This window comes from Haliotis rufescens, unplaced genomic scaffold (genome assembly GCF_023055435.1).
Source record: "Haliotis rufescens isolate VD_foot unplaced genomic scaffold, xgHalRufe1.0.p SCAF_7, whole genome shotgun sequence".
NCBI classification, from domain to species: Eukaryota; Metazoa; Mollusca; class Gastropoda; order Lepetellida; family Haliotidae; genus Haliotis; species Haliotis rufescens.
Genome location: NW_025964361.1, coordinates 12110982 through 12129155, shown reverse-complemented (window position 1 = coordinate 12129155; position 18174 = coordinate 12110982). Strand labels below are relative to the sequence as shown.

The 18174-nt window shown below is 39.9% G+C and overlaps 1 protein-coding gene across 2 annotated transcripts; it reads right to left on the bottom strand.

Moving 5' to 3' along the window:
- Positions 1–890: 890 nt before the first annotated feature.
- On the bottom strand, positions 891–15432 carry LOC124114847 (paramyosin-like). Of its 2 annotated transcripts, XM_046475636.2 has the most exons (16): positions 15185–15432; positions 11253–11321; positions 10366–10422; positions 9939–10025; positions 9089–9255; positions 8625–8703; positions 8032–8277; positions 7355–7684; positions 6674–6890; positions 6192–6432; positions 4464–4659; positions 4048–4176; positions 3310–3681; positions 2908–3108; positions 2411–2572; positions 891–1880 (listed from the first exon to the last, which is right to left on the bottom strand). In XM_046475636.2, exons 1-15 carry the CDS (start codon positions 15284–15286, stop codon positions 2414–2416), a joined length of 2652 nt encoding a protein of 883 aa, XP_046331592.1. In that variant the 5' UTR covers positions 15287–15432; the 3' UTR covers positions 891–1880; positions 2411–2413. The 2 variants fall into 2 exon arrangements, with proteins under 2 accessions (XP_046331592.1, XP_046331593.1); XM_046475637.2 differs by lacking the exon at positions 11253–11321 and having other exon boundaries at positions 15185–15431.
- Between the last annotated feature and the right edge of the window lie 2742 nt (positions 15433–18174).

Sequence of the window (18174 nt, the reverse complement as noted above, 5' to 3'; positions counted from 1 at the left end):
TATGGACCATTTGTGTCCAGAGTTGGTGTAAATGCACTTGTAATGGATACTTCGAGCCACGGAATCATCTGTGGCCTCACCATTGTTGTTTTACGACGCACCCAGCAATATTCCAGCTATATGACGATCCTAACATTCGGGATAGGATGTCACGCAATCAACCAAGTCGTCGATCTTGACCGAAAGATCCATTAGGTCGTCCCTTCCAGAAATCTTAAACCGGAATCACCACGGGATTTAAAGCTGTACGACTGAACACAAACTCCTATATCTGATGTACCGATTCTACATGTTACAAAGCGTTAACCAAAACGAATAACCGATACATAGAAACTAGTCAGGTTTCCGGGTTATAATCCCACATTTCTGAAACTAATTATTTATTGGTGTCGGATGCTGTGATGTGGTTGCAAACTGATGTAACTAAACATGATGTTAACATCATTCATTCAGCACACAAGACTATTGTTTTGAGGATAGAGTGAGTGAGTATGGTTTTACGCCGCTTTTAGCAATATTCCAGCAATATCACGGCGTTTTGAGGTTTGAAGATGTCACTCGAGTCTGTTGTGACATCCGTTCCCAAAGCGATCGTCCCCATACAACTGTACCCTATGAATAGATGGTTTGCTTAAACGCCGCTCGAAACAATATGTCAGTTATAACACGGCGTGGTATTTTCTTGTTGAAAGAAATCCCAAAGCGATGTAGCTGGTAGACGCTTAGAGCACAAACATGAATCATAAGTGAGGCGAATCTAGGATTCGAACCACCGACCAGCCTATCCCTGCCCTAAGGGCATGCTCAATTGACTATCTTGAGCAAAAGTAGGAATGGTGCTAAATTATGGTTCAGTGTTCAATGTATAATATAAATAAACACAGACAAAATTCACTGTTAGCAAAGCTGCAATGATCGTTTATTTGACGATGCGAATAGTTCATACACATGTATAGAAATTTCAATGTTTTTGGCTGTTTTAGACAAGCCACAATATCAAAACGAGTCATCCGGCTAACATGTATGTTACAACTGTCTTGTCATCAAATAAAAACAAAAAACAAGAAAATAATCGAAATACACTGTGAAATGGTCGTATTTGTACTCCTTGGCTGTATGAGTCTCGTAGCCATCTTTTGATTGGTTGTTGTCTAAAGCGATGTAGCCAATCAGGATGTACCATTGCAGCAGCACGCGCATGCGTACAAGAGCTTAACAGTCCAATCGAATTAACTTTATTCTTTAAAAATCTCCGTATTATGCTGAAACGATATCCTGAGAAAAAATATTAAATTGTTTCTTTTTCTCACATTTTCAATAAATATCACAATGAATCTTTATAACATATAAAAGTTTAAATACTAATATTGCACTTGAAAGAATATTACAAGGAAGAAGATCAAATATTTTCAGCCGTGTCAGAGGGTCACGTGGTCTTCATAAGAGTCCTAAGAAACTTGAACTGTTTGAGTAAGTACATCACAAATTGGCAGTGTTGACGAATGGATACTATCACGTGCAAAATGTTCACATGGCACCGTCTACATTCGAAAATGCAAAGTAGTCACGTGACCCAGTCTGCACATGGTTTCAATTTGCCTAGAAGGTGGGTATCAACTGTCGAGGATGTTCTCGTGACGTCACGTCTCTTAGAGCCCTCTGCCGTGCCGAGCTTCAGTAACCATGGCGAGGAATATGTTTCCATGACAACGTATTGTCCCTTCTATGTAAAGTCCAGACACATGCAACATAAACGCATGGTTGCTTGCAAAACTCAACGCGTTGCCATAAAGACCAAAGAAATTTACACAGACAGAAGGACGGGGTTGCGAGTAACTTTGTACAATTGACGTCATCTACTTAGGTAGTTTTGACGGATCCTGAAACGAAACGAAAAACTGTCAGGAATGTACACACGATTTCATAAAAAGACAATGCTATCAACATCAAAGTGTGTCTGAAAACATTCTCTATCATGTTTGTATGTTGTTTCACGCCGCTTTCAGCAATATACCAGCTAGATAACCGGTACCTTCCGAGATAGGAGCGAACGGTTTAACAAGTTGTCTATCCGAAATCTCCCATGTAGTCAGAACAGATTGAAAAATTATGAATTATGGAATGGGAATAATACTTGATGAGTGTGGCCACGTCAGGTATATTGCAGCCAACTCATGATCCCCATGCAATGGACACACTCTGAAACTGTCATGTAGACCTGCAGCTTTTAATCAGTGAGCTACTCAACGTTCTAAGTGAACAGACCACACTACCCGTAAAAGGTTTACTACCATTCAATGACACACACAGGTGTACAGGTGTCAAGATCACAGCGTAGGTGCATCAACGTTGGTTCTCACCTGACAACATCCCCTCTGGGCAGGATGGCTACCATGACAACAACACCTACCGTTTATATTCTGACGATTTTGACATCCCTTGTAACAGACATAGAGCGTGATCGTCTGACGGCGACAAGGTTCTTTTCAGCCATGTCGGCTCTGTGGTCGGCCTCCTCGATCAGCTGCTGAGCTTTGCGATATTTGTTCATTGTGAGGTTGGCGACATCCTCCTGCAAGAGCACAGATCATACATACTTATTCAGTGGAAAGTTCCGGGAAATAATAACAACAATAATAATAATAATAATAATAATAATAATAATAATAATAATAATAATAAATAATAATAATTCGTTTAACACAGTGATGTTAAAGTAAATGATTTAAGTCACTTTTAATAACAATAATCCATACAACGATGGGAGATATCTTGTATGGATCTTAAAGACGATATCTTAAAGTGGAACCCAGCGTCTAAACGACTCTACATGGGGCCTACTCCTCCTTGTCAGAAAGTATAAACTGTTACAGAATGATTTATCATACACAATATATTTTCACTTACGGATTCCTCGATCTGGCGTTTGTATGCCTTGACTTTCATAGATAACTGATCGTTGATGCTCATGGTTTCGGCGAGTATCCTGCGGTCATCATCAGTCTGCATCTGGATCTCCTTGTACTGGCGCTCCAGCTTCCTGCTGGTGGCAAATGACTCCCTCACACGTCTCTGTTCAGCCTCAAGCTCGGCCTCAAGGTCCCTGATCTGAAATAGCAATAATTTATCACTTTTACCGTACAACCATTAATACGAAAAATATGTAAAATCATTCACTGTTGCAGTTTCAGAACATCAAGAGTCGATATACAACACATCGTGAGTCGTGTCTTATTAAATAAATGTGTAGGCGTGCAGTACACCATGAGTCGGCTTACATAACACCATGGTTAGGCATTAAGTACTCACCCTAGCCTGGAGTTTAGCAACCATCCTCTTGCCTTCCCGTGTGGCGAATGCCTCAGCCTCCTCCAGACGGACAGTGATCTCGCGGATCTCGATCTCGAGCTGTTTGCGGAGGCTCTCGGCGTTCTTGTAGTTCTCCTGTTCCTGCTTCAGCTCATCAGCCAGACGCACGTTCTCGTTGAAGAGTCTGTCGGCTCTCTCCTCTGCGGCTCTCTGGGCGTTGATGGCATCCTCCAGGTCGGACTGCATGGCGGAGATGTCGGCCTCCATACGGCGCTTGTCGTTGCTGAGGGCGGTCACCTGGATCTGGAGCTCGGACAGGCGGGCGTTGGCATCATTAAGCTCGTTCTCGGCATTCTTGCGGGCTCTCTCGGCCTAGGAGGAAAACCATATAATGTAGGCTGTTTTCAGTTGGAACAATGTAATTATGCCTTTATGAGGTTAACATTGTTACCAATAGGTTAATATTACAGGAACTTATTGTTTGAATATGTCTGTACCAAAGTACTCGATATTATTGTTCTGAAAGTGAGTTTTCAGAAAAATGTACAAATTATAGATGTCTAATTATTTTTGAACAGCGTGATAAATTGAGGTACTCTGTTTCTTCATATGTCTCCATCATTTTAATTCATCAAATCACATGTGTGCCTCGACAGCGAATCTATATTACAAAAACAGCACGAGCTGCAGTTGATCATGTATCTTACGTTTGAGACGATATTATGCCAAGGTACTCACGGCTTCAAGCAGAGACCTGACATCCTCAACCTCCTGCTGAAGGGCAATACGCTTCCTCTCGGAAATGGAGAGTTGGCCACGGAGGTCATCAGCCAGGCGGCGCTCTTCTTCAAGAAGAACTTCCAGCTCCTGTAGAACATACAGACAGACACGGTAGTGACGAGCGGTTGGAGAAATATGTTGGTGATGGTGTAAGAAGCTTGGCGAATAACACACGCGTATAGTTTTGGAAAGATTCGGAAACAAAATGGCAAAATGGGTAAGTTAAGTACTAGATTAATGGTTGAAAGCATTGTCACCAATCTAACCCCGAGTCAGTGGATTTAATACGACAGTTGATATCTTTGAAAAACATTTAGATTTGTCCATCATTTCCAAAAGTATGTATCAGTCTGAGAAACAAGTTTGAGTCCTACCTTGACTCTAAGCTGCAGAGAGCGGATCTGTTTAAGGTATTCAGCATTAGCCTTGTTGGCGTTGTCGAGAGCTCCCTCGAGTTCCCTGATGTCGGTCTCGTACTTCTTCTTGATGCGAGAGATCTCGGTCTTGTAGCGGGTCTCAACCTCGATCAGGGTACGCTGGAGCTCCTCAATAGCACGGGCACTGCTTCTCCTGGAAGCGGACAAAAGGTGATGGTCAGTGGATGGCCACAGGCGAAGTGGGGTCAGTGGATGAATTTATGGGAAGTGGTAAGTGTGTTGTCACGGGTGTTGGGTGGATTGTCATGTGAGTTCGCGTTGTTTAACCTCACTGCTTTGGTATAGGTGGTGAATGATTCACCTTCATCTATACTAATTGATATACCAAACCAATAACTCGTCACGATATGGCTGAAATATTGCCGATATGACGTAAAGCATAAACTCACTCACTCACTCACTAAAACAATATAAAATCAGCCCTCGATTTAGAATAACCTTGCTGTGTATACATCTCTCTTATTTCTTGGTCTGAAGTCCAAACAAAGAACAACCTGAAACATGTTCTGACTCGTGGGGTATGTCAAACTGGATTAACTAAAAACAGACACAGGTGCATAATAATAAACACAATGTCGATAAACGTGAGGAAGTCACGACATCGTGTCTGGACAATGTATTTAGCAATACAATCTACGACAACAATACGACCACCTTGAATTCGATAGAAGGTCATTGCAAATATCACATTAGTAATGCTTACATCATTTCCTTTTCGCTTATGTCAAGAATTTCGGGGCGTATATCCATTATGATCACTAGTCTGATCCGAAATGTAATCCCGATCCGATCCGAAACAAGCCAATTTGCAAAGAAACTAATTCCACTTTTAGCCACGCAACGTAGTATCAGAACAAAAACGCTATGAGGGACAAATACCAAAGGGCAACCTTAAGAGCCTACTGCAGATGTTTGGTGCCAGAATATCAGGCACTGACGTAAAGGAATTCCAGAAACAACCTTCCAGGACATGAAGTCATACCAGCACCTGTTTCCGACTGTGTAGCATTTGATTATATTGGAGAAGTTAGGCTGTAGGAATGTACGAATGCTCTGATAAACCAGTGGTTAGAACGATACAGATGATCGCCTACTGTCAAAGTACTGAAGGATTTCGCCTCACAGATTTCCTTTACATATCCACCACAGCCTCCGTTATAAATAACCGACCCCATGAATTCATCCTTTCACAAAAGTCAATTGTATTTCGTTTCAGTCTGTAAATATCATGCAATGTAAAGCAATACCATTCTAGGAACTGAAGGTCATTCAGTATGCAATAACAATGACCCAATGCTTGTTTGCTTGTTTGCAACATGAACTTTAGAAGCAACCAAACATATATACCCTGGTACAGTTCGTTGAACATTTTGTTCATCAGTTTGAGAAAGGATTAATTTATATGTTATTTCGTTGAAACAAAAAATATTAGACCATATGCTTCAGTGAAATGTTTGGTTGCATTAGCGCTATATCAGATAGAATATATTTGACAATATCATAAAGGTCCGCTTCATCCAAACGGTTTCTTCAACTTGATAGTTTTACAACAAGTGTCAGATATATAATTGACCATATGACAGTCTCAGCGTTAAGATGTTAAGCTCTGTAGAAATTCATTCCGTAAAGGGAGAAAACTCTCTCAAGGTATACAACTCTTCGCACCTGATGTTGTCGATCTCTTCATCCTTTTCTCTGAGTCTGTTCTCCATGTCGATGCGGAGCTGGTTCAGAGCGGCCTGGGCAGCGGCAAGTTTTCCCTCGGCGTCTCTGAGAGCCTCCTCGGTGTCGCGGAGTTGGCTGGCAAGGGAATCGCGCTCCATCTCGAGTTGGGCACGGATCTGACGAAGCTCGTTCAGCTCGCGGTTGGCGTCCTTCAGAGCAAGCTGGGCCTCGCGGAGTTGATCTGGAAGGAGATGATTGGAATTAAACCTTTGTTCTAGGCAGTGTTGATTAACTATTTCGAGCTGTTTGCCTGTGCTTACGGAACTTTAGAGGCTGAAGATGATCATTTGGCTCAAGATCTTAGCCTTAATCATGTTATGTCAGATAATGCAGATAACATTTGACATAAAGTCAACAATACAAATGTGTGTGATCATGATGAACCAGTGACATACATTGAAGACCAATTAAGACTAACGCACCCGAAAGGTTCTTGTTTTCTCTCTGAAGGTTGTCATTGCGCTCGGTAAGCTCAGCGTTGGCAACTCGGAGCCTGTGAACCTCAGCTTCCAGACTGGCCTTCTCGGCTCTGAGAGCGGAAACTTCGGCTCCCAGCTCATCGCAGCGTCTCTGGAGGATTGCGTTCTCATTCTCCAGGGTACGGTTCCTCTTGGTGAGATCTTGGACAATAATTTGGGTCTAAAACAAACGAAAGAAAGACAATGATAATCTTTGCTCATCTGAAGTTATTAAAGTTCATAGAATTACGAAATTACAAATTTGATATATGTAAGACAACAGTTTTATTTCTCACTCATGCACAACTTCATAATCAAACAGAACATTTTTTCCATCTGAAAATAATTCGATTGTTGTCATTATTATCAGAGAGTGAATTTCTTATAACCCCGCTTTGAACAGTATGTCAGTCATATCACCGCGTATCAACTTGAATGGGAGGAAAACCGGAAGTGATGTAGGTCTTAGACGTTGTCTAATACATAGACTCAATCAGGGCTAATCGGATTCGAGATAGTATCGGAAATAAACAAATATCGAATATAGCGAACCAACTGTCATTTAAAGTTACAATTTGTAAATAACTTAAAGTACTTAAAGGTCAAGATGAATTCGTAATATTGACTGTTATAATTATCACTTACATTTTCGAGTTCAATGGTGATTTCTTTGATTTCAACAGTGAGTTTAGCTTTGGTCTTCTCCAGGTTGTTGTTCCTGGCGCGAAGGGTCTCGCACTCATCCTCCAGCTGAGCGATTCTGGTGTTGAGTCTGCGCCTGAGCTCTTCCAACTCTTCGGTCTTGGCCATCAATTCCTTCTCGAATCTAGCCTTGAGAGCGGCGAACTCGGCGTTGACCTTGCTGAGCTGTGTACGCAGGGTAGAGGCAGATTCGGATTCCTCTTCGTAACGGGCGTTCAAGTTGTCGTAGTCGCTCTGGAGCTGAGAAAACTGCACCTGCAGGTTCTGTCGTTGCTGTGAATGAAGAGAGGTTTGTTTAAGATGTTGTTAAGAGAATTGGTAAAGCCTTGTTATCACATTATGTTACAAAATGCGAAATATCATTGAAAGTCTACTAGAATCAAGGGATCGACAATGTAATCATCAGCCTGGGTTATCTCTAAAGATAAAATAATAAACCGCCTCGCGAAAACTATTAAACATACATTTAAAAAAAAGTTTTGTGTCATGAACATTAAAATGACTTCATTTCGAACATTCAAGAATGTAAAAATGGTTGGTTCCCCACATGATTCGTGATTCCGTCGTTTTATTTATTCCAAATTCGATTTATTTGTAAGTAAATAATATTCCATTCTTACCCTGCTCTCGTCATCAAGCTGTCTCTTGAGGTCATCATTTGAAGCTTGAAGCTGAGACTTGGCCTTGGCGAGAGCGGCGTTGGCGCTGTCGAGTTCCTGCACTTGGTGCTGCAGATCGAAATTCTCCTGTGTAAGGCGCGCCTTGGCACTGTTGGCGTCGGTCAGCTGACGGGTCAAGTCATCAACTTGGAGCTTAAGGCGGTCCACGGATCCCTGGAGGCCATCGGCACGGCTCTCGGCAGAACTCTGGTGAAGGGTAAAGATCATTTGTGAAACAGGTTGGTAAGCGGCATTCAGCCCAAGTCCATGACACCTGAACCAACAACACCTAGTCTTCATGGGCTCTTAAGTTTATGCTCTATGATAATATCAGTCCAAAAGAATGTAGATAATAGAATCTGGAAGCCCCGTTGATCATTGAAATTATATTGAGTCATCCGTAGTGCGAGACAACCGAAGCGTCGACATTAGACCAGCGTTGTGGACAAGGGGCCATAACCCAAAACGTTTTATTGAGTTAATGAAAGATTAACAAGGTTTTGCTATGGTAAGTTATGAGAAGAGACAAGGAGCTTTCTGCATGTGCTGCTTACCTTTAGCTTGGCCAGGGAATCGGTCATACCCTGAAGGGTGTCGATTTCGATGATCAGCTGATGCTTCTCCTTCTCGACTCTGGAACACAAATATACATGTCATTAGGATGTGTAAGTACAGCCAATATACCTGAGCCACAACATGAAAACATACAAACGGGTGAATTATCGTGAACACAGTTTTTCGAAAATGTTATCATGCAGCGTGTGTCTGCAGCAAAGGGTTAGTGAGTAACTTGTTTAAACATCTCACTCAACAATATTCCAGCTAAATTACGGTCGCCTGTACATAATCGAGTGACGATGAAACAAACTAGTGATTGATATTATGAGCAACGTCCAACGCCATCGGGTTACGATGACGCGCAATCCACCGAGTCACAGGACCTGAGCACCCGATGCATTTAGCCTCCTCATGTGACAAGAAAAAACTACAATGGTAGTGACTGTTAGGATGTACTGACCTGTTCTTCTGCTTAGTCATGTACTCGAGTTGGTCAGTGAGGTCGTTGATCGTTTCCTGGTTCCTCTTCCTAAGGCTGGCCTCTGCTGATTCATGAGAAATCACAGCAAGCTCCAGGTCCTTTCGCACCTTGTTCAACTCGGACTCCCGCTTCTTGTTGATCTCGATCTGAAATAAGCCATGGGGTCATTTTAGTATACGAATAGGGTCATCTTAGTATATTCACATACCATTGATCAGCGTCCTCACTTCGCAAGATTATAATTGTGGCCGTACCTGTATGCTGAAGGTATCCATAATCTTCCCGAAGCAAGGGAGTTAACTGGTTGTAAAAGTCCAGTTTCCATGTAAAACTCTATCGGTAAAACATGGTACAGGTCTTGCAGTTTCATATGGCCTATGAATGCCATCCTCCCAAGGCAAGAGAGTTAACTGACTGAGTAATTCCCTTGCCTCGGGAAGATGGCATCTATAGGCTAAATGTAACTGCCAGACCTATAGCATTTTATGCATGATTTGAATACAACTATTTTATGCTTGCTGCAACATTGTATGGATACTGAAGGAAAACACAAGGGAGCGGAGATAAATATTACGAAATGTTAACAGCTCCTTTCAGAATAATTACTTAATGACCCATATAAATTCCATATGGAATTATTCAAAACATATACTTTCCAATATCTCATAATATACAGAATAAATAGAATTGTATTCATGCCAACTCGAAACTTTGATTTAACTTTCCCAATACAAGAGCTCCAACTACAAGCATGGGGTCCTCATGGGTGGCTGGTGCCTCTCGGGGGATGAGATATGGTCAAATACATGTATTGACATGGGGCACTGACCTGTTGAACGGTAACTCCTCCCTGCTCCTCGAGTCTGTCAGCTACCTGATCATACTGGAAGGTGATCTCAGCCAAGTTCTTCTCAGCCTGTTTGGGGAAAACACCACAGATCATATATGCGTTATTGTCCTTTTATCTTTCATGTCTTTTTTTGTCCTTTGTTAGGTGAAAGTACATTATGCATACACTATAATTGGTTACCATTTTCAAAATTTTCAGTATGATTTTCTTTCGTTCAAGTTGTGTAATTTATGGTATGCCTGATTGTATTTTCAGATTTCAATAACACATGTTAGAATGGACACATTGTGAACTTAAGTTTACGGGGTCGGTTTCTTGACCATAATTTATAGCAATTCTTCATGGATGTATTTAGCTCTGAAGAATCTTAAAGATCTGTGATGTTGATGAAGCAAGGGCTACCTACCCTGACACGGCAATCTCTCTCAGTATCAAGGGCATCCTCCAGCTCTCTGATGCGTGCCTAGCAACAGGAAGCAACATGTATATCAATCTATCATCAATACATCCGACAATAACAGAAACATCAGAATATCAATATCATTCGGGCTTTATACTTATAAACCAAAAATGTTAGAAAATGAAAATGCTGGTAAAACCTTATAACAAAATAAGCAAAAATGAAGATATGTGCAATTAAAACTTGATTTTCTGTGATGACGCCAATTCATACACATATAAACATATTTTTTCTGTAATTTAAGAGCTATAAATAAAATTATAAAATACATGCAACATGTCAATACGAATAAACATTCTTATATGTAGTACAAAATTGTAAATATCAAAACGTCATGCTACGAGCTACATACTACAAACACAGAAAGCCTCTGCAATAAAGGAAGATGTCGTTGACATGGTGCTTTAAGGTCATCGAGGTGATGAAATATACATCAGTGGTGTTTTTCGTGGAAGACAAACAACGGGGGGTTCGTGGAATTATTGGTTCTGGTGCAAGGAAACATTGTGTGTGGTAAGTCACATCTACTGGAACATTGTGGCCTATACCAAGAGCAGAAATGGAAAAAAATGGTTCATTTGTTGAGAATATACTTGAGGGGGGTTCAGGTGTAGGTGATGGTCGGAGGTCAGTTAGCCAGTTAAAGGTTTTACTGTAATTGCAAATTTAAATTTCCCAAACAAAACTACTTTTCAATTTCTGAAGGTGACTCTGATTGACTCCGACCCTATCAGCCTGTCAAGCGGGCGTTGATTGGTCACAGCAAACCTCCCTAAAGGGAGCTAACTGTAAAGATGGGAGAAAGAGGGCCACTCGTTCCACTTACACAGTACCTGAAACCTATGTTCTTCGTCTTGGGCAAACTGTCGCTGGGTATTGTGTACACGTGATTCGTTTACAACCTGAGAGCAAAGCCATTGTTGGAGTTAGTGCAAGAGTCGGACAGCTAGAACAAGACTCAATGATGGCCAAGGCTGCTTCACTACAGACATCCACAACACAAAACCTTGTCTTAACTGGCTTAACACTTATTAACACAGTTTCTGTCGTGTAAATTTGTCATATAGAAATAGACAAATATCAGCGTTAAAGTTCTTTTCAAAATATTTTGAGGGCTAAAACAAACACAACAACCCGTAAAGAAGTTTTAACATCTGTTTAACGTTTGTTTCGATGGTAGTCACAAAAAATTATTCTCTGATGGAACAGGATTTTTTTCACATTTAAGACAAGGTTTTGGTGATCTACAAAGACGAACATGAATATGCAATAACCGTTATTAGTATACAAAATAACGATTAAATTTAAATGAATAATATCCAATTAGCATATTAAAGCAAACGAGTATGTATGTTGTAGCAATATCATAACAAATTAAATGTTAGTTGTTGATAAAACATTTAATTTCGTACAATTTGAAAAGTGTTGGTTTTTTTAAAGAAAGTTTTGAATTCAAAGATGTTAAGAAGGGTAAATAGGATTTTTACCAGGATAACTTCCCTTTCAATGTTTTCAGTCCTCACTCATGTGAAGAATTAACAGTGCAATATGTATTTATCAGTATAGATGGGATACTGTGTCATTGCCCCTTAAGTATTGTGCATTGAGTCGACCATTGGAATGGTGTTTCTGTTGATAGTTGTGTTGATAGTTGGGTGCAAGGTGGTTTTAATATGACATCAACTCAGAACAATATTGATGTTGGTGCATTGTATTAAGGTTGCCTCACCTTCAACACAAAAAGACTGATACCTTGTCAAATTGATTCTGGTCAGGTAAACGGGTATCTGTATATTTGTTTCGTCTATGTATTTTGCATATGTGACTCAGGTTGTGTTTTCGTACTTCCTAGTCAGAGATATACCTCTAATCCTAGATGTGATAGATGATATCAATGTAATTGAATGATAATAAATGTTATTATTAAATTATCTTCTTGAATGCAATCAGTATTATCTTACACGAAATCAGAATAATCTTAAATGTAATCAGCCTAATCATTTTGCCGTTCTCATTGTTATATGCCTATGTTGACTTTTCAACCTAGGTAATACAATGGTATATAAACAGAAGCATTAGCGGTTCAACAGGTGGCCATAACAACTGCAAACATAAATATAATTCCTTATGTATTTGGGTATTCTTTACAAATCCGTCGCCTTTTCCCAGTAGCAGACGTCTGAGACAAGTTCACGTCTGCTAAGTACAAGCAGACGAGACAAGCGATGATTTCAACAGATACCTCCGGCTCCGTGCAACGTGGGTGAACGGGCCCACTGACTAGCCAGGCGGCCCATAAAAGGAGGCACGGTGCCTATTAATAGCAGAAGGCTGCGCCCTCTCTACAGACGCGAGGTACTGGTGCTGTTTTTCACCATCACAAAACAGACAAAAATGTTTGATGTTTTGTCAACAAAACACAGTGACGGATGAACGAATACACGTTTTGGTCTGGTTTCTATCCTGAGTGCATTGGGTAGATGAAGAAATCCTCCATTAAAATCCAATGCTAGGTCCAACAGACGTGCCGCCATCTTGAATTTAATCCAATATATTGCAGGTGTATCCATTTTCCACGAGAAAAGATATTGTAATCCAGGTCTGCGTTAATCCAAGATTCAGGAAAAAGTCAAACTGAAAATTTACTATTAAAATAACTGAATGTATACAGACAGGTTGGGTAAGGAGAGGGAAATTTAGTATTCCTATCCTATCGTTATGGAGTATATACAGTTAATTCTAATCTATGAGCAGATTTATTACATAATTTAATTATATTACTCTCAACTAAAGTTTGAATAATCCTAACTCTGAATAACCTTTATTCATTTAAAAAAATAATTAAATTATTCAATTGAAACTGAAACAGATCTACATTGAGTAAACGTTCTTTGGTGTTACTATTTGATTATTCAATTATTAAATCAAGATGGCGGACCGGTGTATTGAATTACGGAAAGACGAACTGGAAAAGGTACGGACGATGTCGAAGTGAGCACATATGCCTCCATGTCAGATTACCTCAGGCGGGAGGGACTCGTTGCTAGGAGAAAGTTAGGTAGGAGGCAGAGGATCTATATTTAGCGCCCTGTAACGGTACACCGATAGATAATTCCCGCTAGCTACTGGTGCTCATCTGGGATGCCCAAAACAGGAGGCCCCGACATAGGTCATAGCATGATGACGAAGGGGAATGTGCTGACTGCAGTGTTTGTCTCGCTTAAGAAAAAGATGTAACCATTTGTGTCAGCAAATAATAACAACTATGTCTCTTGGCGTTTTCTTGTACCCTTTTGCAGGAACCATAATCAGGAATGGGAACGTTCTCAGTGTTCAGAATAACACTTACACGTTAATGTCATTACAATATTCTTCAAATATGTTCATACCCTTAGTTTTGGAATTCCATGATATATTAATTATCTGTGATTTATTTAAATATATTTAGTAATATCATCTTATGATTTAATATTCTTTATTCGAAAGAACAATTTGCCTTAATTTCTGCCATTCTGTGTATTGCCAAGATAACAGTGTATACGATTGCGCCACAGTAGTGTGTGTTGTCAGACGTATGGTAGAAACAGATGCCCTCACCCCCGTCCCCGCTCCCCACTGTTCCGACCCCCGCGTCAAGCGGAATGAAAGATAAGATAATCAGTGCGCCGCATGCTTCCTCTTAAAGGCGAATTATGACGTCAGTGTAAACAGTTTACGCTCGTCGCGAGTGACCGTATCTAAAGTTCTGTTTTTCTGCCACATACACCTCAGTGTGTTATGCCAAGTTTACAAATATTTCCATTTTGTCTTTAATTTTCCGACCCTTAAGCATCTGTAGAATATCATTTCAACTAGATAAATTAACATTAATTCATCTCTTTTTCTTGCATTCGAAAGTCAGTGATATGATAGTTGATGTCATGTACTATTTTCAACTTGATTCCCGGTTTTCATTCCAGCCTCCTTCCTATATCCATCCTTCCCGCCCCTCATCTTTTCCATTTTTCCCCTTTCGAGACAAAAAGCTTGCTCAAAACAACACCTATGTACAATATCTGCTGTTTTCATCTCCGATCTCCTTAGGTGTACGCAGTGCATGTGTACTAATAAAAACAAATTGCAATGTTGATTCTTATCAGCTGATCAAGGTCAAAGGGTTAGCATCAGATAGCAATCCCAGTCAAAAGCTTGTTAATGGTTAAGTTACATATATAGCACATATAAGATGAACATAAGCTAGAATGACCTAACACGGTCAGCTAATCAGAACTAGATCTTCGCTGAGCTGTTAATAGTTTAATGGTTATGTGTTACATACTGCAGCGATAGAAATAATAAGCAAGAAATAATAACGTCAAAACGAAACGAAAAATCCAGCTTTGGGTTGTATGAGTGTACGAAAGTCTAGTTACACGGAATAAGAACCATTGGTTCACGGATCTATATGCTTTTGAAGTCAAAGAAATACTATAATATTCTTACGAGCCCACAATCTGTATTCAGTTCTGTCACTTACCAATTCAATTATTATATCATGACTTAAGCATTTCAATTGTTCACATATCCTTTCATTTAGTATGAATATCAAATCCAAGAAACATTCTTTTTGTACATCATCGTCATTAACTCGCAAACCATTTAGAATGGATTCAAAACCCCAAAGCTGGACCTTCGGTTGAAAAGTAACAATATAACATGAACAATAGTGATTACATTTGTTATTGTGAATTGTTATCAATTGTTATCACAAAAGTAATTGTCCTACCTCAAGTCTGTTCTGGGTGGCGGGTGACGAGCCCCGGTAGACATTGTAGGAACGGTGCGAAACGGTACGCACTACCTTTGAAGATACATCCCCGTAGTCCATGGTGACTTATAGTTTCACTGAGAAACACACAAAAGTTATTCAAGTAATCAACGAAAACGGAGCGGATGATCCCTCCTACTGCTCGGCACCAGTACTAGCTGACAACTGTACTCGAGTCAGACTAGCTTGAACGCCCGAAAGAAATTCCTTAAATACCCGTTACCTACAGTTTATATATTTCTGGTCGGCCGCTAGGTGGCGCTGAGCGGAAGAATGCTCGCGTGTAATGTAATATGATACCCGCACGAGTCAAAGAAGGAAAACCCCCCTTTCCTTTTCCGTTATGCCGCTCGCTTAATTTTGTAAAAATAAAACTTGGAATTATTATTCGAAATAAAGCTGTGATTTATGTATGTATATATTGGAGAAAGTTTATTCTGTGTTTCTTTAATATCTTGCAGTGTTTTAATGTTGAATCGGCTCATGCGCCATATATGGAATGGGTTCGCCCCTATCAGGGATGAGTAAGAGCGTTAGTGTGGAAACTCGGCCCGTCAGGGGAGAACCATTGCTAGCTTGCGCGATTTACTCAACAAATATGCGAATCCAAATATGTCCTTAGCAACCGAGTTACGTAGACAAAAGCTTGGAGTAGATATTTTCTTGAACAGAAAATATCTGAGCTAAAAATGGACTGACTATACAGCAAAAACATACTTAAAAGTTTTTTAGCATTAAAACAGGAGAAGAGCAGTTTTCAATATACGATTTTCGACCTTGAGATTCAACAGTTTCTGATGGGATAAACGATTTGGGCTAGACGTAATAAATGATAATGTGCTTGCGTCCACTGACGTCTTGTATCTGGTAATGTTGTGGGGGTGGGAAAGTGAGGATTTGATATCTTTCACGAAGACAAGCATGCTTCTCTCGGACATCTATTCTGGGTGTGGATGAATCTGACCTTCTCGTTGATATCGCGCCCGGCTGGGGTGATTAATCTGGTACACGACGGATGCCGCTGTGCAAAACGGTAACCACTGACTCGAAGGAGTCTTTGTACCGAAAGTATCCAAGAAAGGGTCTTAACTATATGTTTGTATATATGATATGATTATTAGGGCAGCACTGTGATATGAATTCTCATCAGTGTTATTCTGTGCGTAGCTTGAAGAAGTATTTCAGTGTTCAGTTTTTTATTTGATAATATATTTTATTGGATATTAATTATGATTCTGTTGATATGAAACACAATAGAGAAACGGCCGAACGTGGTTACGTGTATTCACGACTTCCGCATGTCATTGTAATATTACTACATGTAGACGAACTATCAGGAATCTCAACACGATAGAGAGCTTAGTAATCTTACCACATATTAAGGAACTGTTAGGTATATTATCACGATATATATCCAGTACGTACGGATGCATGAACTTAATCTAGGTATTATCAGAGAAATTCAAACAACTTATATCTTGAAAAGACGAACTTTAGAGTTCAATGAGATATATTTATTGAATCTGTTCAAATGGTTTCCACTAACATGATGGATGAAATGTTTAACATGGATTTGGTATATGATTGTCCATTTTAGCAAAGAACCGGTAAATTTTGATCCCGCAAAATAAATGGTAACCCTGGCACCGACCCAAATACCATATTCTTCACAACAGAGATATTATCCTACAACAAAGAAATATTCGACAGCATGATCTATTACTACATGGAACAGTTTCAGTAATGGTTTAATCATATTTCCATAGGTTCTTATTATGCAATTACAACCCGGTAAAGTAATTTGAGCCCAAGACAGACAATAATTATTTACGTAACCGCTATCTGTGAAATGCCTCATACTGTTGTTACTCTCGAAGATACTAAACAGATTCAAATCAAGCGTAATCATACGTAACCCCTCTTTGATTCATATTTGTATACGAGCCAAGTGCATGTGCTCTGACTATAACAGTGATACGCCTCTATCTATTCTTTATTAAGCGTTGATAGAAATTTCCATAGTCAAGCAAACATCACACAGTTTGCAGCATATGCGTGCACTCTGCGTGGCAAGGGGAGGATACAAAGCCAGGAAGACTTCCCTTGGGCTTAGGGAACTTAATACTCAGCATGTTTTATTCTGGCACCGAGTTGCGTATAACATTGGCTTTTCACGTATAGGTGGCACTTTCTGGCGTTCTAGCAAAGGAGATGAATCTCCATTATGGGGAGGTCTCGTTCTATATATAACTCCGACATTGTGTGCTCGTAAACGGTGTCCGTTACCCCTTAACAATTTACCAAACACTGTCAATGTAATTACCAATCAATTAGAACAATTACGTTTTCGTATCGGCATCAGGTATTAAGATTCTAATCCATATTTATAGGGAATTAGAGTTACCTCCCCTTAGGAGCTCATTTGCGTGGGAACTTAGGAATGTAGGACGCTCTTCAACGATGGAAGTGAGAAAGGTCGAGTGACCAAAGGGAACACAAACTACACTTACTTGCTCCGAGAGAATGAGTAATACATGTTTACACTGAAGCACATACGTCAGGCTGCGAGAGGTATGCTGCGGTGGATGAATGGTAGGACGAAGATCGCGTTTATTGACCAGTAGCCGCGATAACAGCCCTCGTGGATAAGGAATCACAACACTACGGTTTCATCAAAATTCACTTATTTACCATCTCACGTCGATATTAAAATGTTTCATTATAAATATACTGACTTTCTAGAACATGTGTGAACTATATCAGAACATGAAAATGAATAAATATTTCTGAGAATATAAACCTTAGTCAAAAGTTACTCTATTTTATATTGATTCTTTTGTGAAACTAATCAATATTTGAAATGTGTAAGCAAAATTTTTAATGTTGCCATTAACCATTCTACACGAAGACGAAGTAATTTGTTGTAATTATGGTGCCATGAACAAGTC

Bases quoted from the DNA above. Each gene is read 5' to 3' on its own strand.
- LOC124114847 (XM_046475636.2), bottom strand. From the start codon at position 15,286: ATGGACTACGGGGATGTATCTTCAAAGGTAGTGCGTACCGTTTCGCAC. The intron at 8,704-9,088 runs GTCAGTACATCC...TTTGTGTTCCAG, and splicing joins ATGACTAAGCAGAAGAACAG to AGTCGAGAAGGAGAAGCATC. The intron at 6,433-6,673 runs GTGCGTTAGTCT...ATCTCCTTCCAG, and splicing joins AGAAAACAAGAACCTTTCGG to ATCAACTCCGCGAGGCCCAG.